Source organism: Netta rufina (genome assembly GCF_964035555.1).
Source record: "Netta rufina genome assembly, chromosome: 2".
Taxonomy (NCBI): domain Eukaryota; kingdom Metazoa; phylum Chordata; class Aves; order Anseriformes; family Anatidae; genus Netta; species Netta rufina.
The window spans coordinates 25,115,400-25,140,475 of NC_140124.1; the positions used below are offsets into that span (position 1 = coordinate 25,115,400).

General features: G+C 36.1%; 1 protein-coding gene across 1 annotated transcript in view; it reads left to right on the forward strand.

The window, feature by feature from the left end:
* The window catches only part of VPS50 (VPS50 subunit of EARP/GARPII complex), a 76,292-nt gene that overhangs the window by 45,431 nt on the left and 5,785 nt on the right, over nucleotides 1–25,076 (forward strand). The window contains exons 19-26 of the mRNA XM_084282903.1: nucleotides 4,183–4,301; nucleotides 5,543–5,649; nucleotides 10,837–10,958; nucleotides 14,414–14,494; nucleotides 20,517–20,665; nucleotides 21,797–21,893; nucleotides 22,049–22,207; nucleotides 24,558–24,679. Of these exons, the coding sequence (XP_084139029.1) occupies nucleotides 4,183–4,301; nucleotides 5,543–5,649; nucleotides 10,837–10,958; nucleotides 14,414–14,494; nucleotides 20,517–20,665; nucleotides 21,797–21,893; nucleotides 22,049–22,207; nucleotides 24,558–24,679 (956 nt within the window). The remainder of the gene's footprint in view (nucleotides 1–4,182; nucleotides 4,302–5,542; nucleotides 5,650–10,836; nucleotides 10,959–14,413; nucleotides 14,495–20,516; nucleotides 20,666–21,796; nucleotides 21,894–22,048; nucleotides 22,208–24,557; nucleotides 24,680–25,076) is intronic.

Below are 25,076 nucleotides of genomic sequence, written 5' to 3' on the forward strand. Positions count from 1 at the left end.
TATGTTTTAAATCGATAAAATCTGAATTTGTGTCTGGTGAAGAACTGTTATGAATTTTGGCCTTCTGTTGACAGCAGAGGGACAGGATGTTCTGTGTGGAAAAAGTGAAGCAACAATTATATGATTTATGATTGTTCTTGTGAAGTGTAGGTTAGATTCATAGTCAATCATATTACAGTTTTATTAGCCTCAAAGGTAATGTTACTGGGAGAACTTTGAAATAGTGTATAGAACTAACATTTATTATTGAAGTAACATATAAAGTTAAGATTTCAATTGCTTAATATAAGTTATAATTGATTATGAAGAAGGATGTCTCTAATTTTTCCTCATGTCTTGTAGAAGTCTTTTGTGGTGAACATGTCCTTCATTTGACATGCTTTTAGCAACTCTGCATATAAACAGACTTACTCCATACGGTAACTCGAGTTTAATGCAGTGGCAAGTGCATTACTTATAAGTACATAACTACTTTTAATATTATAAGATGTTAAATAAAGTGGAAGAATTATGCTGAGAATGCAGCCGAGGGTGTTTAACAATACTAAGAAGGCACTTGGATGGTTTCGATCAGTGTATTTGCCTGTTACCTCACAGTCACTGAAGGATAAAATCCTTTCGTAAATCTTTGTGAGCCAGGGAAGTGCTATGCACATTTACTTAGAGAACTGAGGCACAGAATGGGCTAAATGATTTGTCAGTAGTTGTACAGGATGTGTATCCCAGCTGGTACTAGAACCAAGGCTTCTTGTGACCCTGGCAAGTACTCCTCTGGTGACCATCTTCGTTGCTGTTTCACGTTTCTCAGTTTCTCATGTCCTCTCTCTGTTACCAGCTGCTCTAACGTGTCAGCACACAGAAATACTTATTTTTTGTAAGACCTTGGTTATCTTTTAAACAGAAGACAAAATAACTTGCTTAGGTAATGAAGGATAGAACTACAAGGCTTTATGTTTTGGTTTCTTAAGTGATCAGTTACAGAAGGGGAATGCATTTTAGTCCTTAAAATTATTTCAGGAGGTTGCAGAATATTGTTTCCAGATAATGCAGACATGTTTCTAGATCCCCTTGCAACGCCAATTCTCTAGATATAAACAAATCAAAGGATTTACTTGTCAAATGATTTGAAGGATGGTAAGAATTATCAGTCTCTCTTTTGAGAATTTTAAAATCTTTTATCATCTGCTTAGCTATTGCAGCTCTGGACAACTGAAAAGGCCTTAGGGTGCTGCACGTCAGTTTTTTTTTTATCTTGAGCTTTAGTGAGGTATTTTATGTCTATTTTCTGTAGCTCCCTAACGTATTTTTCTTGTGATACAATTAACTTAGTTTCATAGCACTCTTTATCTTCAATGAATTTAACACGTATCATTACCTTATGTGCTTCTTTGGGTTGACTACTAAAACGCTTATGAAATGATTATTGCTAATAACCACGAGATACCATGTTAGCATTTTGATCTCTTATTGAAGACTGTGCATATTAGAAATACAAGTTCACTGTTTACTAGTTATGAATTACTTCTGAATTTTAAATCACGCAGCATTTTTATGTCATAAATAAGTTTACCAGCTTACTAATAGCATAAGGTTGAAGAGGCTTAATCAAATATTTTTACATATAAAAAACAGTTTTTCAAAATGTTATAACTCTATTATGTTAAGAAAGTTACTATGTCAACTGTCATACCCATATGTCAGTATGTAGTTAGCAGCTTGTAGTCAATATATCATTTCACTATCACTGGATTTTAATTGAATTGGGACACTTTACTTTTTAATGCATAATAAATGGTTGTAATTTCCCAGGCAGATGTTTCAGCCAAGTTAGTTAAACTATGACTCTTTGTCAAGCCTGGAGCCAGGTCCTATTTTGAAATCAACAGAGCTGCTTTAATAATAATTTTCATTTGTCTGAACTGTTCATGAGGCATAAATTTTGTCTGTGAATACTACTGATCACAACATTTTTTTTAGCCTGTTTCTAATACATTCTAATACATAAGAATACTTCTTCTCAATATACTGCTTTCATAGTGCAGTATGTGGCTTTAAAAACATGCATACGTTGGGACTGGGGGGAAATTGCCATGGATGACTGAAAAATGTATTTCCTAGCGTATTTTGGGTGATTGAGAGACTGGCATTACCTTAGTGTATGTTCCTGTTTTTTTCCCTCTGGAGAAAAATCCTATCCCTACCATTTTGTAAGGGTCCTGGAACCAGCCTGCCTTTGTCATGTGTGTCATCTGTGACTCTGTGGACAAAATGGCTTCAGACCAACATACAAATTAAGGGAAAGTTGAAAGAAAAATCATTATAGTCTGTCTTCAGGTGAAAATGCGTTCTGGAGCCTGGTGGGCAGTCTTAACGCTGTGTAGGACTTCAGGAAAATGACTGATATCCAGAGAGCATCAAGGATTTGTTTTCCTTTAACATTTTCTGAGTTAAGAAATTATCCTTGCGAAGAACTTATCTCCTTATTTATAAACTTGTCTGAAGTTTTGAGCACACTTTAAAAAGAGATTGATGTTAAATATCAGAGTGGCAAATGTCAGGTTTCTTACAAAAAAGCACTTATTGTCTATTAATTTCTGAATAGTATTTCTACACATAGCTCATATTCAAGCACTACACATGTCTACTGTTGGAACCGTACACTGTGTCATATATACCGTAGCCCTTGTTGCTCATTTTTTTTTTCACGCATCATTCATTAGGTTTAACCTTTCATTCTTAAATTGAACAGAAGTTTCTTGCAAGCTTTGAAATGCAATGAAACAACTGAATAGAGGAACACAGTTTCAGATGATTAAGATTGTGTCTGAGTGTTTGGAGGCAGCAATTGTTATGTCTGTAACTATTTAAGCTTCTTATTTTTCAAATGTTGCAATTAACATTAGATGCTGGCCCTCAGTCGAAGGAAGTACCTCTCAAGGCACGTACATATTGTTAATTTAGCTACACATTCACATTTTTCAGAGGATTATTCTGGACTGTATTGTGGGATCTGTGACAAATGATGCAAATGATTCACGGGGCTTTCTTTCATCAAAGAGGAAACAATTGTTTAATTGATGACTAGATCTGTATTTCAAGTATCAGGATCATGTGCCTTTAACTAGATAAAAAAAGCTGTATGTTTCAAAGCAAGACAGAACCAGCACACGCACAAACAGAAGCATGCTCAAAATACCTGCTGGTCAAGTTCTATAAGAAAACGAGCAAGAAAAAGCTTTTGATATAACCTCCACTGAGTTGTTCCACAGATACAGTTGACTTACATCATTAGAGTGTTTCTTAGAATATTACACTCCATTGTGCGGTGGTATTTTTTTTGAATTTATTCTGTAAGGTAAGGTATATCAAGTTAGGTTGCAGAAGCTTGTTTCTTGCTTCCTTGGTAGCTTTTTTTGTTTCATGTACATTGGAAAGTTTATATATAGAAAACAGAGGGATACATACAAAATTATTCTTCTTGCTGTCAATACAAATAGAACTGCATAAAGCTGAAGAAAGTATGTACTGAAAAAGAACTGTGATTAAAAAAAAATGCATGTTTACTATATAGGAGCCATAAGAAATAATTGTATTTTTGTAGCATTTGACTAATTATTTTTTTGAAGTGTTTGTACTTAGTCAAAATAACATTGGTCTCTAACAGGCTCAGTGATTGAAAGACTATCTAGTAGAAATGTCTTTTGGAACATACTAAAATCAATTTTGCAACCAACTACAACATTTGGGAAAATATGAGTAGTATAAGCAAGTATTTTTGTAAAGCAGTAATTTGGTCCTTGCATTAATAATTGAGGATGGTGTGGTGCCAGCTTTTGTTGCCACTGCTTGGATCAATGTTGACTCTTTTTTTTTTCCCCAGATTGTGAAACAAATAATAAAAGCTCAGGTACCTGATGAGTATTTGATAAAGCAACAAGAAAGCAAAAAAAAAAAAAAATCAAAAAAAAAATCAGTAGCTGGGAGAAGTAGGATGATAACTATTTACTTGTAGCTAATACTTGAAGTTTGTTTAAAATACACTTGGTTTTGTATAATTTGTCTGATAAATTTTTAATGAATATTGTCAGCCACCTGTCAACTTGTAAAGTTAGTTATTTGTATAAATACATGCATATAACAATATAAATAATGGCAGTAAATTTTTTTTGCTTGTTTTTACAGTATGAATCGGATGAACAAGAAAAAAGTGCGTATCAAGAGTATGATAGTGACAGTGATGTTCCTGAAGAGTTGAAAAGAGACTACGTAGATGAGCAGACAGGAGATGCCCCTATGAAAAGGTCGGTAGACTGTCTCATTTTCATGCTTTTCATCTCAGTACTCTAGTTCATCTTCTGTTTAATCTCTACTTTACAACAATGGAATAATGATCAAATAATCCTTATGCTGCCTGCACAGTTAGAAAGGCCTCAGCACATAGTTCTTCCCATACATGAAATCTATAAATTCTTCATTGTTACTGCAGAAAGAAACTTTGGAAAGCAAGATTTTGAAGGAGGATAAAGGCTCTCTAAAGCACATAGTGGAAAACTGATTATCAAGCATTAGATGTTAACAGAAGGTTCTACAGCTGTAGTAGTGCATATGTATAATTTCTTTTGTCCTAAAGGGAATTGTGTGCAGACAAATGACTTGAGGCTTGGGCTTCTGCTTTTGCAGAACAATCATCTTTTACAGATTTCAAACAAATGAAAAAAGAAACAAGCAATTGTCTGTCTAGGCCACTGTAACAGATATTCATTCAGCATTTTTGAAGCAAGCTAACCTTATTTGTATGTAGCAAGTTGCAGGAGGACTAGAAAGGCACCACTTGGTTCAAAGGTGGGCAATGTTTTTTACAGAATCACTCTAGGATAAAATACCGTTAGCATGGTTTCATCAGACATCACAAGCTACTTCATTTCGGTGACTTTGTGGAGGTATTGATAAAAATTACATAATGGTAAAAAAAAAAAAAAAAATGCAGTCTCTGTCATAACTACACTGTCACTGTGAAATTGTAATGTTCTGAATTTTTGGAAGAATATTGTTTTGAGGTATAGCAGAGAATTTCATCATATGATAACATTAATGGCTTTTTAGCTTCATCTGCTTCAGAATTTTTTCCATTTCTAGATAGTCATTTTTTAGCTATAGCTCACTAATCTGCTCCTGTTTTGTCACAGCCTGCATTATTTTAATTTTCTTTGCTTCATAAACAATGAATCGGAGGCAGAGTTGTTAAAATGATTGCTGAGGTCAGACATAGACATGCAGAACTCAAGTCTTGGACTATATCTTAGAAACTCCTTTCTCTAGTACTGTTTTCAGTAAATTAGGCTAGACTATTTTAAATGTTTGAATCATAACTTGCTTTGGCATAAATAAAATATTGCTCTGGAAGACATACCCTCCTGTTAAAAGAGGGAGAGAAGGTAGGGGAGAAGGGCTTTATTTTCTACTTAATTTTTATTTGCATGTCCTTGAATATACTAGGTAGTCATGTTTGTTATACTTTGTGTTTCTTTTTTTTTCTTTTAAGTGTTTCTCGAGAAACTCTGAGGAGCAGAAAGAGATCGGATTATAACCTCAATAAAGTGAATGCACCTATCCTAACAAACACTACACTGAATGTAGTAAGGCTTGTTGGTACGTAGAACAATTGTCAGAATATATGTTTTTATTTTAATGCAAACCTCTGGTTTCTAGCATGTATGCTAAATGAATTTTAAGACATTAAAAAAAATAGTTGGACCCTGTCTAGTCTTTTTGAATGTGCAGTGCTTTGGATGAGATCTTACTGGATTGTTTAGCTGTTGTATTGCAGCTTCCTGCTGTCAAGTGGAATTTCTCATAGCTTCCTTACACCGGCAGTTCAGTAATTCTGTAATGAGCTTGTACAGCCAGCAGGTCCTTCACTTTCACGTTTTTTTTTTTTCTGAAGGATGAGCATTTAATGCAGAAAGATGCATGTTTTTAATTAATTGATCCCTAAATGCGTGGCTTTACATTTTGTATTACTGAATTTCATCTGATTCTTATTGCAGCAGTCATCAAGGTCCTCCAGTTCCTCCTGTACATTATGCCAATCCTTTTTTGTTCTGGTACCAGCTCTTCTTTTTTTTTTTTCCATTATCACACTCATATTTTTGTGCCAGAGTCATGCATGAGAATATTAAAGAAGAGGCCAGTTGTTGGAAACTCCACTAGTAGTTTTTCCAGATACTTCCCTTTTTAACACTCTTCATTCTGCCTTCTCTTTTACTAAACCCTTTGACTAAATCCTAGATAGGTGAAATACACTGTGTATAGAAAATCAAATAACTTCCCTAACAAGGATGTATGTCTTAGTCTGGTACAGTTCACTTGTAGTAGACCCATGACTTGTTTTATCCTAATTTTGCCTCCATTTGCCACCTCCTGCTTGTGTCACTTCCGTATTATCTTCAAAGCTTAATCTAAAGCCCTGCATCCTACAAATTAAAGCAATAGATTGTTTGAATGACTATTTCCCTCTTCTTGAATATGTTTTTATTTGCTGTTTTTCAGTCATACTGGTACATGTGCCTTGACTGCTTGTCGTACGTACAGGTTATTACCCTGATTACCAGACCACTGATTTCATGGTCATTTTCATGGTCCTGATTCCTTTGTTTCTTTAACTTGTCTGGGTTAAGGTTTTGTCCAGCCCACTTTGTGTGTATGAAAGTGGCCAGTTCAGTTCCATTAGTCATCCTATCCCCCTTCTCCTTCCTTTTCCCACTGTCAGTATCATTGTCCCAAGGGAAACCCTGGGCAAACTATTCATTCTTGCTTTAGGGTACTATCCTTTTTGTCTGTATTGTCTGTGTGTGTGTTTTCTGCCTCATTTTGCTTTGCTTTTGTTAATCTTCTGTAATTAGAAAACTCCTGATATTGCCATGTTAAGTTTCAGCAAGACTTTTGATACTTCTAGCTCTTAATATGACTTTCTGAGTGAATTAGTTTTGCTTTTTTCCACTTGGCCTTGTCCTAGTCATTTTTTCTTCTGGTTTCTTTACATTTTCTCATGTTTCTAATACACTATGATGCCTCGTAACTTTTATCTTTATTTATATCTTTTTTTTTTTTTTTTGAGAAGTACCTACCCTTTGACATCATAAACGAAACAGGTTGTTTTGCACCACTTTTCTGTTAGACATAAACTGCATATTGCACCTCTGCCACAGACATTGACAGCGTGCCCATCCTTTGTGATGATTTTTGGTCTTAGTATATAAATACTTAATTCAGTCCTTCCGGATTGTATCCCCAGAGGCATTATACACATTTCTTTAACTAATGGTTAATGGTTACAGGAACAAGAAACAAGATACCACCATTTAGCCAGACTATCAGTTTTATTAGCATTTCCCCTCTCGTCTCTTGGTTCATCCCTGTAAAACAAAAAGGTAAACGTGTTGTTGCTCACCTGATTTAGCCAGGCATCGTGATGTGAGGTTGTAAGAGATCCAGGTTTGGTCCATTCTCCCCAGAATGCAGGGATGCCGTGAAACGTGTCCATCTTTTAACAATGGTTTCTGTTAATGCTGTGGAAGGCTTTGGTTTGTCTCACACTGTCTCAGGATTTTGGCTAGGAAAATGCCATGGTACGTAGTCACTGTTCAGTTCCAAGGAGTGTAACTGAGATGAGTGTCTGGGATTCATTATCAATGGAGTACAGAAGCTCCAGCAGATGGTACTTGCCCTAGATATCTTTACTATACTAGGATATGACATGCAGGCAGGTGTCTTCTGGAACTGCTTGACTTAGCCAGGAGTTGGACTCAGTGATCCATGTGGGTCCCTTCCAACTTGGGATATTCTGTGACTTCTGTGCAGGAGACGTAAGCAACCAATGTGGGGTAAGGGTCTTATTTTTCAGATTGTTTGACAAAGTAAATTGCATATGCAATACCTATGATCAGAAAGCCTGTACTCTCTTACTGTTTTGGTCCTTGAAAACAAGGCTGTAATTTCAGAGAGATTTTATTTGGTGGCAATAATGCAAGTACTTAAGCAGCTTTTGTCCATGCTACGTGTTGTCACTGACACTCCTGCCTCCTGTATCATCTTCCATCAGTATCACCTCTACTAGATGTAGATCAGCTTCCCCATGTTAGTTAAAGATAAATCATAAAGAAAACCAGGTTTATGGCAGGAAATCTGGGGTGAGATAAAGATGGGATTTTAAATTGCCCAAACAAGTAGAAGAACTTGTTGCCTCACTTTTTAGGAATATGCAGGTAGTAGTACTTGCTGAAAGAGTATGGCAATGCTCATAATCATTTTTGAACTATTCTTGAGTGCTCTTTCTGGAGGCTAGATGAATAAAACAAAGTGTGTCTTAGTATAATTAAAGAGAATAAATGAGTTACTCTGTATAACTGATGTGGGAACTTTTCTAACTCTTTAATTTGAATTTCAAGTGAATGGTTCAATTTATTTTGTTTTTCATAACCAGGTAGTTATTTCTCTGTTTGTTTCCAGCATAAAGGAACCATTAGATTAATTTATGGAGTTATTTTTTTCCTATCAAACTCTTGCATGTTGACTTAAAACATAAAGGAAGAATGAACCTGTGTTAAATTTTTATGGAATATTTTGACCTAGGTTGTCTGTGCATCAACAGGAATATTTTATGAATACATTTTATTTACCTTTTGGGTTGTAGTGATCATATTTAAATAGATTAGTCTGATAGAAAGTACTGTCTAGTTGCTTCCTTTAAGGACAGAAGAAGTGCTGGAAATACTTAAAAACAAAACAACAACAAAAAGAACTGGCAAATGTTCATCAGTTTTGGCCTTTATGAATTGTTTTTAGAAAGTGTAGTTACTTTGACTTGTTGAAACTCTTAAGTGGTATTTCTGGAAATTCATGGCACGTGTTTGGGATATTAGTGTTGTTTTTAAATGTTCTCGTACACCCTTTTCACCCAAACTGTGAACTTTAGTGCAACTAGGTAACAACGTATAGATGTTAAAATTTGGCATCCTCTGAGAGAGAGAAACTGGGAGGAAATGTTCTTGGCACACTTGTTGTGTCAAGATGCTGAGTGACATAGTAATAGAGAAATGTTCTTGGCCACAGAAGAGTTTTATAGGGACAGTGCTTGAGCAGTGTATAGCCCTTTGGAAAAGCGCACGACACTGCCCGAGAGACTACCTTGAACATTTATGCCAGTTACACAGATATTTGGAAATCTTAACTGTCCAGAATGTGACGCATCACCCTTATATTGTGTATAGGTTGCAGGCAAGTTTGAAAAATGTGTTTAGCACAAAGTGGAAAAAATCACTCTGTGGCAATATGGAATATTCCGATAACACACATGAAGGTGGCAGCTGCTTTGATAGGGTGTCATCCTTTCCAAACATCCATAAATTTCCACACAGAACTGTGCTGGAATTGTCTTCCAACACGGAAAAACAAATGTAGCTAAGTGGAACTTTTTAGGTCTGCTTTTCAGCTTGTTCATAATACCGTAGGTCAAAGCATTGATAATTAAGCGCAGAATTAACAAGTGGGGTAACCTGCCAAATATTAAATATTGCAACCCTTGTCAGATCTCCAAAAATAACAAAATATATTCTTGTGTGTGTTAGCAAACTGGGACGCAGATGTTCAAGCAGGGAGTTTAAGCTAGATAGAAACGTGGGAAGTAGCAATATCAGGTTTTTGCTTGATTCTTACCATACTGCTGTGTCATGTATTTATCAAATAAATGTCATCTTTAATGAGCACAAGTAATTGCTTAAACGATTCAAGTTACTCCCTCTGATACTAACAGCTGATTTTGTTTCTCTGTATAAAACCATATTTTCTATATTGATTAGTAAGTTACTTTGCTGGGCACAGTGTTAACTTTGATTAAACAGTGTTGCAGACTACAGGAAAAAGAAATGATTCTGGCACCTTCATGCAGTTTTTTTCCAACCTGTCACGTCAAAACATGTCTGGAATATGAAATTTTGTTAAATGATGTGCTATATCCTACATGCTGGGTGAACTGCATTTACTTTTTGGTTCAAAAGTTGTTGTGTGTTACTATAATAACCCAAAGCTGACTATACTGTATGCTTTTAAAATGTTAATAAGGCAAGTAGTATGTCATTTCTGAGCTAGCTAACTGGAAGTCCAGGGTCTCTGCAAAATCAGGGGTTTTCATTAAGTACACTTATGACCCTTTGAAAAGAGACATGCCTGTGCTAGAAAACAAAATACCTATAGGCCCTGTGAATTAAACCTTTAGCAAAAAATCCCTTCTTGAGTCCAAATCCTGTGATCTGTTTGATTCACCTAACGTATAGATGAAGGTCCTGAGATTATTTGTTTTTCCAGTTATTATTTTCAGAAGTTAATGTTTGAAAATTATCCATGTGCGAATATGTAAACACACACTAATGCGTAAAGTCTCCAGTGGCTCTGTATATCACTTACAGATTACTTAAAGTGATTATTATTTTTTGGCTAAATGAAGCTGAAACTTGTGAAGGAACCAGAAGGTCGTCTTTTTTTTTTTTTTTTTTTTTTTTTTTTTTAATTTGGTACCAGAAGGCCAAGAATTGTTCATGACATTTTGATACGGTTTAACATCCACACTTAGAGAAGTCTTGAGTTGTTTATGGTGTCTTAGCCATAATATGTAGCTTTATTTTTAAACCTGCTAATCTCTAAAATATTGCTAAGTTGCTCTTAATCAATAGTCAAAGCTAAATAATAAACTTTGTAAATTTTCTTTGAGTTTGTCAAGCTCACCACTATCTTTGTAGCACTCATGCTGAGAAAACTGACCTTCTGTATTTAATTTTCAAGGTAAATATATGCAGATGATGAATATTCTCAAACCAATTGCGTTTGATGTGATCCACTTCATGTCTCAGCTCTTCGACTACTATCTGTATGCAGTCTATACGTTTTTTGGCCGAAATGACACGGTGGGTAGAAACATAATTTGTTTCACAGTATTGTTATATACATAGAATGAGAATACAGAGGAGATCTCTTTACTTAAGATGGTACCAAATATATGGTCTTCCAGAGAATTAGTGTTACCAGAATGGATCTGAATGCAGGAGTTAGAAAACGCTGATTAAATCAGCAACAAGGGGAGTAAGTATAGGGAGCATCATTATTGCTGGGACATGAAGCCGATTGTGTTTTGAATACATTCTGTGGTCTTTTTTTCCAGCAGTATTTTGAATAGACAGTAAAGACAATGCGAAGTACCTGGAAGTAGTGGAAGAAAGTAGAGAGCAAAGGAGTAGGCTGCAATAGCACGTGGTGGCTTGGAGCCTAGAAAGGATAAAGCAATTTGATTTTCCTATATGTATTTCTTCAGCTTAGATAATAGCTCAAAGAGGAGAAAGTGTCCATGAAGGTTAAGTAGCAGCTCAGGTTTAAGAGGTTTGAAATTCAGTTTTTCAGGTATATTATTACTCTGTCAAGCTAATTGCATTAACAAAAACATTTTAGTGGTTTTTTTTTTTTTTTTTGAGTGATCTTGTAGTTAAAATAAATGCTTGTTGGCAATGTCTTTACGTAACATGGATCAACTTTCAACAGGATGGTCTTAAAGCATTTATGAAAAGCTGCATGTAAAAACAATTTTCTCCTCTCTTGGCCCCTAAATTACTTCACAAGCAATAATGTAATAGGGTTCCAAATTCATCATCATCTTTTGGCAAATTGCATTGGATTTTCAGACGCTCAGCATATGGTTCTAAATGTTTTTGAGCTGTTCTCTTTGGCAGAACAAATATATTTGCAATTTGTTTGTGTTTAGAAGATGGGTGTGTGTTTTTTTTGTTTTGTTTTTGTTAAGCTAATTGATTTCCATTGGCTTAATCAGCTGCTGTGGTATTCAGTGCTTATATATATTTGCACCTTCTGTTTGTTTTGTGTTTTTAAAGCCCATACCAAGTTCCTTACTTTCTACTTCTCTCAGAGAACAGCACAGTGCTAGGCAGGTAAACATTATAGCAGATGGGTGGTAAAATTGTGACGTCTTCGTAGTGTGCCTAGTTTTTGTTTTGACAGATGATTTTCTGTGGGAAACATAATGCTTACAAAGGGTCTATGAATGAGATAAACCCTCTTGTAATGCTGCTTAAATGTTCTCACTTCCCATTATGTTATAAACCCTTAAAAAGTAGAGATGGTTGATGGTATGTGATTTGGACCACTGTCAGTGTTCCTGTTCTAATTTTTATTTATAAAACATGCATCGAATGGGTTTCTTGAAAGTATGCTAATATTATAACTTCATTAAGTGGTTGAAATACTGTGCTTATGTTATATATGTGAGTTAGTACAGGAGGAATGATCAATTGTACATAGTTTGTTGCCAGTTCAGTGGAAATCAGGGATTTAAAATACATATGTTGACTTCTATGTCCAGTCATGATGCTAGGTCATTGCTCTTTCCAGGACTCTTTAGAATGATTAGCCTGTGTAGTCAGTATTTGGCTTTCTTCACTGCCAAAAGTTGCACACCATTATAACCAAAATTACCATTTCAAAACTTTTTTAATTCCTGGAGTCCTCATTAAGGCTGTCTTTCCTACTTATCTCAAATTATGGAACAACCTAATTTGAAATTAAAATAAATTACATATATTTAATATATACTCATGAAAGTGTACAATACTGATGAACATGCCACAGCATAGTTTTCCTCAGCAAAATAAATTTAAGGTACTAATTTTTTTTTGACAAGACATTATTATAGTGTGTAAATCCAATGGCCATTCTTGTAGAAAACACTTAAACTTTTTTTTGTAAAGATAAAGTGTCACATTGAATTGGTGATGAGTGAAGTTATTCTATAAATTCTCTAATGCTAAGTGTACTAGGTCATTTGTGACATTTGAATATCTACCACTTTGCATATAGAAATAGCAAAAGAGAAGAGTTATACTGATGAGTGACATATTCTGCTTAAAGTCATGAAATTCTGGCCTGGAGGAGGAGATGCTGAACAATAATCTCTTGTTTCCCTATTACTTATTATTTTTTCCTTCTTTTCTTAAACATACGGATGTACAGCTTCAAGCTGTAACAGATTGCCTGCTGAATCTGGAGCTTTGCAATGTTTTACGGAAACTTAAGATTTTTTTTTGCGTTCCTTATTATTATTCCTGTATGTTTCACAGTAACATGAAATTGCCGTTTTTAGCAATAAATATATTATTATAAAATAAGTACTTGAAAGTTACTGATAGCTGTTGAAAGTTAGTAATGGAAAGGTAGAGAGAAAGGAATAACGGCAGACTGTGTAGTCTGTATTCTGATGGTGCAGAAACAACTCCCTTAAAATGAAATTTAATGGCTGAAAATTGCAGGTACAATTTAAAAAATAAATATTTTATATATATATATGTGTGTATATATATATATAATTTTCACTGAATATATGGGAAAATTAGGACAGATGGACTTAAGTCAGAAAGGTTAAATGTAGTAGATGGGGACCTAAATTATTCCTTTTTGTATGTAAAAGAGGGAAGAGGACTCAAACATTTCTTTCCCTGATTTAGTGCACTGAAAGGAAGTCTAATACAGTAAACTTCATTGCTCTAAATATTGTTCAGTAGATTGTTTTTTTTGGGGTGTGAATCACATACCAGAACTGTATTCAAATACTTCCAGATTCTTGACTTAGATGTGTGTTGTGTAGTTGTCCCATTTCCACCACCTTTGGTTTGTTAGTTTGTTCTTGTTTCCTTGTAATGGCAAGTAGAAGGTAAGTAGCTACACTAATCACACATCAGATCAGCCCCTCAGCTGGTATAATTCGTTGCATTTACCAGGGAATCAGTGTGTTGATTTATCCCAGCTCAACACCTGCCCCATAATGCTGCTGAGCTGTGAACATGAAGATGGCACATTTGTCAGGTAGATCTTTAAAAACACTAGGTAATAATGACTGTTTTATAAAGATCAATGGTATAGCTCTACATGTGCAAGTTAGATATTCAGAAAGGGATTAGAAGAAATTTACAGTTTGAGAGAGAAGTCAAGGCCATTTGGCTTGTGTGTGGTGTGCATGCAAGTCTCAGCTGGGGCACAGTTGTGTGCCATTTCAGTCTGGTGTCCCAGAGGATGCAATCTAGAGTCCCGTGTTCGCTTAAAGTGTTACAGCAGTAAAGGGTGTGTACTGATTGATTTGAATGGTAAGTTGTCATCTTCATGAAATGTACTCAGGTCATCCTTTACATCAATGCAGTGTTGAGTGCAGTGAACTCTGTTGATCATCTTTTCATTTTGTACAGTTATAGCTGCAGTTATGTACTAAAACTTTTGTGTAAATTGTATCCAGTGAACTTTTGTTGTAACCCTGTAAAGCTTAAACTAAGGACTGTTCCTTTCCAAACTTAAATATTTCTTCCAGTTTGAATCAACAGGATTGGGCCTCAGTAGCAGCAGATTACGCACGACACTGAACAGAATCCAAGAGAGCCTCATTGATCTGGTAAGTACCTACCTGGATTTTGTTAATGTTTAGTGAAATAGAGGGTTGTGTCAGAAATTCAGGAATTGTATTTCATCATGGCTTACTGATTTTCTTTTTTCTCTCTTCTCATATTCAATGTCTGTAATGAGAAAGACAGCTTCTTAGTATATCATGATGTAAGTTAAGCCCTTTGTTAAGTCATCTCTGAATATCAGGGAATTTTCTCTGTCATATTTTACAAACTAGGCTCTGTCAGTCACTTTGTGTTATTTGCAGAAATTGCAGAGTGAATATGATCCTTGTGTCACACTGGTAGTAGATTACTGTTCCTTCACATCTGTGATTACAAAGGGTAAGCAGGTAGATTTGGTAGATTCAACCGGGGAACAGTGTTTATGAAGAAATATTGTTAAGAAGTACACAAAATTGGAATTGTATACTTTTTTTTTTGACTTAAATATAAAACACTTGAAACATTATGAAGACATTTCTAAAGAGTATCATAGATATGTTGTACGGTAATTAATCCCATGTATGCTGGAGGAAGAATTTATTTTTCAAGGCAGAAGTGGGAGACAAATGATCTACTACAACTTTCACAGGGATTTGGTATTCAACAAAATCATACTCAGGTGCCTTTTCAATTCTTTGAAGCATTCAGAACAGTTGAATCCTAAACCATTCTTTCCAATAAACATTTTAAAGGGTTTTGGGGCCATTTCTTACAAAGTCAGTAGAGGGAGCATGAGAACTATTAACCCTAGGCCTCTATAATACAGAAAAAAAAAACAACTAGTCATCTTGATATTCATCTCAGAATCAATGTATTCAGAAGAGAAAAGAAAAAATCTAGGAAGATCTTGCAGATTAATCCATTAAAGATTTTGGAAAAGTATAAAGTCCTGGAATTATTTTTTTTAATTTAATCTGTAGTCAGTATTCCTGACAGTGCTTTGCATTGTTTTGATCTTTTTTTCCAGTCCATATAATTTTTAAAAAATTATTTCTAGGAGTAAATTGGGAAAAATAACTGGATTTCTTTTTCTTCCTCAGTCATTTAACAGTGCTGTTACAGATAACGCTAGTGTCACTTGGAATAAATAGCTGTGGTCTAGGTAAGATTTAAAAGGAGGAAGAAATCTTAAGTAGCAACTGCTAACTTCAAGACATTCAATGAAGATTATTAATATCTTATGAACACATGCTGGTTTTATGCTGTCAGTAAGAATTTTTTACTTTTTGATTCATGAGGAAGGAAAAGTTTCGAGGGTATTTTTATTGTTATCATCATTAAGAATTTGTGAAAGTGAAGACTAAACTTTACTGTCATAAAATGGCTATTTCTCATGACTGTATGGATTGTTCTGTGCTCCTCTCAAAATTCCTGTCTCTTTTCTTAGCTTGTTGTAAATTGCTTTCTGAAAATATTTTGCATGTTTATGTTGTGGGATTCAGTCTCATGGCCTGTTAGGATTTTTTTTTGCATTGATTTCTATTCATAATAACTTTATTAAGGACTATCATTTCTCCTACATTTTGGTTCCCAGCGGCAGTGTTTTTCAATATTTTATTTTTATTTTGATTCTGTTACTAATGCTTTGTCAGAACTTCATGTAGATCAGAATAGTTCCTCACATCTCTTAGTGTTTGTGAAGGTTGAGCTCTATTGTCTATGTCAAGACTCTTTATTAATTTTGACTGGATCATTCCTAGCTTGGACTTCATTTATTAAGAGAGAGAGCAAGTGAATGTAGGTCTATTTATATTTGTTGACAAGAGAAAGAGGAAAAGTTGGGGAGTTTAGAGGCCATTTCTTTTAAATAAAATAAAATTGTCATGATAGGTTTCAGTATCCTTTTTGGGATTGAATTAATGCCGTCTAGTTTATATCAGATACCTTCATAGGATACTACTTCTATTATTGTGCAGCTGGATTTTAGTCCTGCTTTGTGAAAGAAAAAGCAAAATGGAAGGGAGGTTCCGCTTTTGGCAAGGTAAAGCCAAGCTGCCTTCTCTTTTGTGTCTTTGTAGAATCGTCATAAAATCATAAAATGGTTTGGGTTGGAAGGGACCTTAAAGATCACTGACTTCCAACCCCCCTGCACTGGGCAGGCCCACCTCCCACCAGACCAGGTTGCCCAGAGCCCCATCCAGCCTGGCCTTGAACACCTCCAGGGATGGGGCATCCACAGCTTCTCTGGGCAGCCTGTGCCAGTGCCTCACCACCCTCTGAGTGAAGAATTTCCTCCTTCTATCTAATGTAAAACATACCCTCTTTCAACTTAATGCCATTATTCCTTGTCCTGTCACTCTTCTCCCTGACATAGAGTCCCTCCCCAGCTTTCCTGTAGGCCCCTTTAGGTACTGGAAGGCCACTGTAAGGCCTCCCTGGAGCCTTCTTTTCTCCAGGCTGAACAACCCCAGCTCCCTCAGCCTGTCTTCATAGGAGAGGTGCTCCAGCTCTGATAATCCTCATGGCCCTCCTCTGGACTCCCTCTAACAGCTCCATGCCCTTCCTGTGCTGGGAGCCCCAGAGCTGAACACTGCGCTCCAGGTGGGGTCTCACAAGAGCAGAGCAAAAATCTCCTCCCTCTCCAGCCCTGATACAGTTGGCTTTCTGGGCTGTCAGCATACATTGCAAGCTCATGCTGAGCTGCTCACCAAACACCACCCCCAGCTCCTTCTCCTCAGGGCTGCTCTCAATCCATTTTCAACCCAGCCTGTATTTGTGCTTGGGATTGTCTTGGACCAGAACTTCAATATGAGGAGTATGGAGGTTGATTGGAGGCATTCTCTACAGCTTTTTATGGAGCTGCTCTGTTCGAAGTTTTTACTTCTCTATTATTACAGCGCAAGACATGTGTATTCTTTTAATGTATACTGTAGTTACCGTATAGTCACCATACTTGTGAAGGAAGTACTATCCCAGTTTTCATTTGGACAACCGAGAAACAGCGAGATGGGTTTCTGACTCATCACTGAGCAAAAAGACTGCAGCTATTTAAAGTGTTATTTCTCCTCTTCCCCATGTCCCTTCTTATGCATCACATACCCCTGCTTCGGCTGGAGGGTCCTGTCCCCTGTAAGTACTCAGCTATAGCTGAATCACTCTTCCTCTGTTTCACAATGCAATACCTCACAGCAAAACCACTTTAACCACTTTAACTCTATAAACTGCAGCAAGTCCACCTGTAGTTTGTTTTAGACTGTGAACAGGAAAAAGATGAAATACAAACACATGTTCAGCTATGCTCCCTTTACCACGGGGCAATGATCTGACACCTCAGTTGGGATCCAGAATGTTGAATGTCCATACATGTATGCTGCTCCTGCACCGATACAACTAACATTACAGTAATCCTATGTTTTTCAGCAATAACAAACAAACAAAACCCCTCCTTCTCCACTCAAAACACTGCATTTCATTTAGAAGTGAATCTGTCCCTGCCCCCTGTATTTATGATACATGAATGTGTTTTTAATCTTGAATGTTTTGTGTAAGGTGGTCACAATGACAGTGATGGAAGGACCAGTGTATGATGCTCCAGTCTAACAATCTTAGAGTTGGTTGCTTAGCTCTTTACAGGATTGAGCAAGCATGTTCTTTGGGTGTTGCTGCTTTAAATGTACTAGCTGATTCAAAGCATTGTAAATACACCACTGAGGAGTTTTGTCCAGCTATGGCTTACGTTAATTTCTGCACTGCTAATATCGACAGTGCTTTAATTATAGTCTGAAACTTCTTATGCCAAATAAATGAAATAGGTTTAGTGAAAAACAAATAAAAGGGGCCTTTTGAGCAGAACTGTCTTTGTTTTGTTGTAGTAAATAATGTTTGAGTACTGGGATCTCATTGACTCAGTAACAAATTCGGTGTGTCAAAGCAAAACCAAGTAGCTTCAAGGAAATACTTGCTGGCAAACTCAAAAGAATAAAAAAAAATGGAAGTTCTTTAAGTGTTTGTGTTAAAGCGGATTAGGGTGCAGTTTCATCTTCGGAGAGGTAAGAGGAAAAAAATTTGTTTGGGTACATTGTATTAAACTTCGCATGTATATCTCAACTCCATATTCAGCCCTTTCTGTAGCAAGTGTAAGACAGCTTCAGTACAGATACCTGCTATGCAACAGCAGAGATGATCTGGATTCTTCAGAAACAGCAGTCTCTAGGTTGTTTCATTCATACCAGCAGGATGTATTAAAAGGGAAAGAAGAGCAATATATAATGGCAAGTTACTGCTTTCATTAGGCCAAGTATATTGAAACAAGTGTCTGTTTCTGTGTAGCTTGTCTCCTCACTGTCAGTTCCCCAAGCAGGATGTGTAGAAAGATCTGCACCCGTTCTGTCCTTGTGTTTGTCGTTTCTACCAGAAATGTGTTTTTGCAATAGTAATGATGCGTACTGACCATGTTAATTAATACACTGAGACCAGTACAACCTAAGTCAGTACGTGGCATCGATCAGTTCGTGATCTATGATGTGTTTTGGAAGGGAAATTGATGCCATATTTTATCTGTCTCTTAGCAACTTCTTTATCTTCACAAAATATTTCTTCAGTCATGGTACTGCCATTACCTGTTTGTGAATATCCCCTGTATGCAAGATAGCTGCCTTAACTGGTGCTGTAGCTTCCAAAAGTGAGATACTTGGGGCAGATGAACAGAATACTCATAAGTATTTCGTTGCAAACTAGCAATGACATTGGTCCTCTGCATCTCAAACCGTTTTGGTTTTGTTGGACAATATTATTGTCCTAGTTGTCTTATGTTCTTAATGTAATTTTTGGCTTGGCTTTCATCCAGTCTGTAGATACATTTTAGTGCTGCTTTTTCTATAGGAATTTTAAGTTCTGATTTTTCTGCTCATTCTGAATTGCTTAATTTCTCACAAACTCCTTACTCAAGTTAACATAATTTCTTTTTCCTGCTCCACCTTTAATTGCTGCATTATAACCACAGTAGCCCTGTCAGGTTTTTCTGCCAGAATAACCTACACATTGCTTTCCTCCTTTTCACCTGTTCATCTGTTGCATGCAGTGCCTTCTCTCTTGGCTTTTCAAGATCTGGAGCGTGTATTTTTCCTTGGAATACTTGGAATGAGTTAAGTAATGTCTTAGAATCATAGAACCAGGCTGATTTGTCGTACCACCTGTTGGCCATAGAATGTTTATCCTGGGGACATGGAAGGCTCTTAGTTAAGAACTCAGTGCTGTGTCATACCAATCTTCATCATCTGATTTGTGTTTTGTATCATTTTTCTTTTGTAGCACTTCCCATATTTTGTAGACTGTGTGTAAGCGCTAAACATAGTATGACTAATAAATGTAAAGCCATAACTGCTTTCTTGTTTTCATGTCCTAATCTGATATTGGCAAATAGGTAAGCATAAGCACTTATACACTTGGTTAGACCACTGTAGTAGCTCTGAAAATTTGTTCCTTCTGTGATTCCTCTTCTATCTATAACTGATATTTATACTTGTCAAATCTAGAGGTGTTTTTTTCTGTTGCTGTGAATCTTTCCATGCTCTTTACAACTGAGTTGTCTGCAGGATAAAAGTTGTGCTGGAATGGTAACTTAGTGTTGTTTAAAAAAACATCACATGTATTTTACCTAAGTTAGCCACAGATCACAGGAGTGGTTAAACCCACACATGAATAATATTCCTTTGATTTGTCTCTTTGTTTGCTGTCATATTGAAGAAACTATATCCAGGGGTGAGAAGTTAATCCCTCTGTAGGCAGTTGGGCTAAAGCTTGTATGGGCATTAGTTTGTTCAATATTTTTATTTTTTTTTTTACTTTTCCTGAGACAGATATTGATCTGCATGAAGTGATTTTTCACTTGTTTGAACACCATACTGTTGAAATAGAAAACATGGTTATCACCTTGAATTCAGGCTTGATTTAAGTTAAATCATAAAATTAGAAACATTCCTTTATCAGATAAGAAGCCATCTGAAACTGCTCAGTTACCGCCATTCTTACTGTTTTCCAGTCAATTGTTGTTTTTTTTTTTTTCAGTCGTTTAATTCTTTGTTTTAGGAGGTCTCTGCTGATCCCGCAGGAACTCTCACAGCTGCTGAAGAGAGAAAGGAGAAGGTGCCAAGCCCACATCTCAGTCATCTAGTAGTTCTGACGTCTGGCAACTCGCTGTATGGTTTGGCAGAGAGAGTGGTAGCCACGGAATCCTTGTAGGTTATTTACTGTACACCGTGTTTTGTGGTCACTGGAAGCTAAGGATCGTTTAAGAGATTGTGATTACATGCCAAAACCTTCTTCAGAGGTCAAAAATTCCTACTTCTGAATGTGATTTTAATAACGAGCAATAGAGGTAATTGTTTAATTAAAGGTACCAGGACCCGATCGTTTGGTTTACCACCTGCAAGCACAAGCAATAAAATTTTACTGCAGCTGGTCCAGTAATTTGTGATATTACAGAGCCAAATCTTACAGGAAAAAATATAATTTTTAAGAGGCTAATGGGAGTATTTAATATGTATGTGCCATTTAAACCATAGCTATCAGTATTTGAGTACTTAATATGAGACTCAGAACTGTTTAGTTCATATTGGCTTGACTTTGTTTCTGATACTTTTGGCAACAGGTGGAAGTTTACCTGTGAAAAGAAGATTATAATGAGCGAGGAATGCAAAACTCTTACAAAATGTTCTTTATTTGGTCAGAATAGAAGTAAGAATCAGATTTTATTTTTTTTCCTCTCACAGAAGAGGACACTGTTAAAGATTAGTAATTTGTTTTTAAAATGTTTTTCCACATGAGGTTGTTTGTATTTTTTTTTAAATGTTCATTTATGCTTAGTTAAAAATGTACTTCTTCATTACGTTACTATATATATAAAAATAATAATCCTACCCATGCTGAAGAATTTGATCTCATTTTCTGTCTTTTAAAAGTTCACTAGTAAGTATGTAACTTGGAATGTTATTTTGAAATTCTGAAATGGATTTTTTAATGTAGACTGCCCTGCCATATGAAAATCACGGGACACTCGTCCACTGACTTTACTAGGCTTTGGATCAGACTTTAGCGGTACATCCTGAGTAAAACAGAAATCTGAATTGTTGCTATTCAAGCCTTAGTGTTTTTATTGAAGCATTTTCTTGATCACAATCACATTTTAAAATTGTCAGAACTGAGTATACACATTGACATGTTAGCGTAAAAATGGTGCAGTTCTTATCAGGAATACATTTTCCAAGGTTACATATCATTTCCAAATATCTTAACTGTGGTGGAACAGAAGTGTAGAGGCATTCCAAATGTTGCATTTAGTTCATGGTGAATTTCATTTGTTTTCAAAGGGTATTTCTGGCTGAGCAGTTTGAGTTTCTTCAACCTCATCTTGATGCTGTGATGCCAGCTGCCAAGAAGCCTTTTCTTCAGCAGTTCTATTCTCAGGTCAGAATTGTATAATTCACAGGTGATATATTTTTTTTTTAACAGAAAGTTTGGAACTTGTACTGTGTGGTACCCATATTTGTGCACCATAGTTATAAGTTGCTCTTATTAGCCAGAAATTTACTGAATTGAATTTCCTTTTTATTCAATTTCAGACAGTGTCAACTGCCAGTGAACTACGCAAACCGGTTTATTGGATTGTTGCTGCTAAAGCCATTGATTATGAACAGATGCTGCTTCTCATGACTAATGTAAAATGGGATGTGAAGGAAATCATGTCACAACACAATGTATACGTAGATGCTCTTTTAAAGGTGAATACTTTCTGAGAAACAGAGTGCTAGACCTTATTTAAACGTTTAACTGCTGTAATACTTCACTAAAGCTATTAAAGCAGCATGACTAGAGCTATCCAGCATCCTGACAAATACTAAGTTGTTATAAGGGGGTCTGTCCAGAATTTTCATTATTCTTGTTACTAGCAGAATACATTAATGTTTGTTTTCAATGCTGATTTTTTGACTACGTTGTGGATGAAAGTAACCCCAAAAGGTTAATGAGTTTCATGTCTAAGTCCTGAATAGAAGGTAAATGCCTATTAAACGGAAGTAACATTGAGGAAAATAGGAAAATACAGTGGCCTGAGGAAGTGGTGTGTGTTTATTTGTTTTAACAAAGGCTGTTTGCAGTTCTGCATAATTGTATCAGTTGTCTTTGAGCAGTATCACAGGTGCTATCAGACAGACCAGCGCTACTAATAATAGTATGCTATCTAATTGAAGTTGGTTTCTTTAAAAGTTAGCATTTTAAAAGGAAGCTAAATGAGAAGTTATTCAGCCAACTTCTCAATTGCATTCAGTAGAAGTGGTTATACAATTGCCGTATCTTATGGCATATGGAATGAATTCTTGTGACAGTCCTTTGTTAGATTTTTATTTATGCCTAAACTATATTTATAAAGGTCTTTAGAAGGAAGTTGTGGAATTACAGTAAATCTCACAGGGAAACTAGAAAAATTAATCTAAAGATCTGTGAGGTATATATCACAGAGAAAGTTAAGCATCTGTGTTGAATAACAGATTTGACTACACTTTAGTACTTTACAGCTATTCTCTGCTTCAAAAAAAAAAAAGAATGCAGTGAATTTCTCTGAATCTTTGTGAGTACCCCTTTTTATGCAGCTGTGGCTTTTTGAAATCAGTTTGTACTTACAGCATTTGGTCACTGCAGTAGAACTTTTCCCTTCTATGAGTGTGCAACTGCTGATGAATCTGCTTCAGGACAATCAGCTAATGCAATTAAAAACCTTTCTGAATTTCTGGCCTCTATGTTTTATAACTAATAATAATTTCTACAGAGGCTTTTAGATTACTACTTAGCAATTAGTGATTTGCTGTGTGACTCCAGGAGTGTCAGATGTAAACAGAATGGTTAATGTAATAGCCAACTGCTTTTAGCTGTGTGCGTGCATATGCAGAATTCCTTACTTAGTCATATAGTATGTATGGAAGTGGATAAATTGGGAAAAGAGGATTGTTGAAGAATTTCATTGGTCCTGAGTGACAGGCATGTGCATCTTCACAAGAGTCATCTCTATGCCTGTTAAGGCATGGTATTGTGGTACTGTGCTTCCTCTTGCAACATTTCTCAGAAAGTTTACATTAAACACCAGTTATTTGGTCAGATACTAGCTTAAAATGGTTATTGAAATTCCCAACTGAGTGTCTATTTTCTTGTTCTCTTGCTGAATTCTTGATAGGAAAAGGATAAAAGCTAGATTCCAGCTGTGGAATGGAAGCATTTTGTTGAACAAGTATGGCCTTAATAGGCTGCAGTACAAACTGGTTTTGCTCGTTATGCATGCAGTTCAGTGTCAAGGTCTGCTTTATTTTAAAGTTATTTGATTTTTTTTTAAATGATAGAGGCATTAGTTCCTGGCAGCCAGCTTCTATTTCACTTTATGTAAGTCACAAAAATCATTGTAGCAGTAATTAATTTCAGTTATAACTAGTTTGTCACTTATAGTAACAGCTCAAGTCCATTGATGTTTCAGGTGCCTGTTTCTGAACTGTTATCTAGCAACACAGTATCCGGCTAAACTGCTGGATTTGGTTTGTTTTCAGTGGGTGCTCTCGGTTCTTCCTAAAGCACCTGAAAGCTTTATAATGCAGTTTGAGGAATGAAAATGGTTACTATATTTCTGAGCTTCTCTCTGAATGCTGATGGGGCAGGTATTTAGAGGGATAAAGAGCTTATCACTGGATTTTATTCAGGGGCTGTATATTGGCTTTCAGAAAGTTAAAGATGAGTTTAGAGAGTGAGGCAATGAAACAGCATTTGAAGGATTAGACACCTGGCTAATTTTTGGATGTCTCAGTTTTGCTGAGAACTACCTACACCTCTGTAGAACCAGAGTAGTGTTTTTTATTTTTTAAATAAAATTACTGAAGTCATGTTATGAATGATATACTAGAATGTGGTATGCTTTCTACTCTGCACAGGCTGTCTCTATAGTCTGTGCCTATTAAGCTTCTTTGCTTTGCTCTTACTTTTCAGTGTTTGTTTTATGTGCATATCTGTTTGTTTTTTGTTTTTTTTCCTAAGCATGTATATAGCACAGTCTCTTTCATGCTGATGGAGTAATGACCTTTCATGTTTCATCAGGAATTTGAAGAATTTAACAGAAGGTTGAATGAAGTATCTAAGAGAGTCCGTATTCCACTCCCAGTCTCAAATATCCTTTGGGAGCACTGCATTCGCTTAGCTAATAGAACTCTTGTGGAAGGGTAAGTAGTTTGTGGAAGTCTTGGTCTTGGGTAAATATGTCTGTAGTGAGAATGCATATATTATGGTTTTAAAGGTCCTAATTTTTGCAATGCACTGGTAAGCTGTTGAGTTTAAGGGGCTGAAGTGTGATTGCAGCATCTCTGTGGTGATGCTGTTTGTCTTTGCTGGGAAGAAAGACAGTTGCAGGGAAGAAGGTTGTCAACCCTAGCAGTTACCTTAGGATAGCCGTGGAGCAGGAGCCTTACAGTTTCATTAGAAATGGAGAGGTGTCCTAGTTGGCTTGGTAAATGTGGACTCAAACACCTTAGACAGGAACTGCTATGCTATGCTCTTTCCTACCTTTCCATGAGTGTCCCAGTTTTTTCAGGGTCTTTATTGTAGCCTCAGTATTGTAGC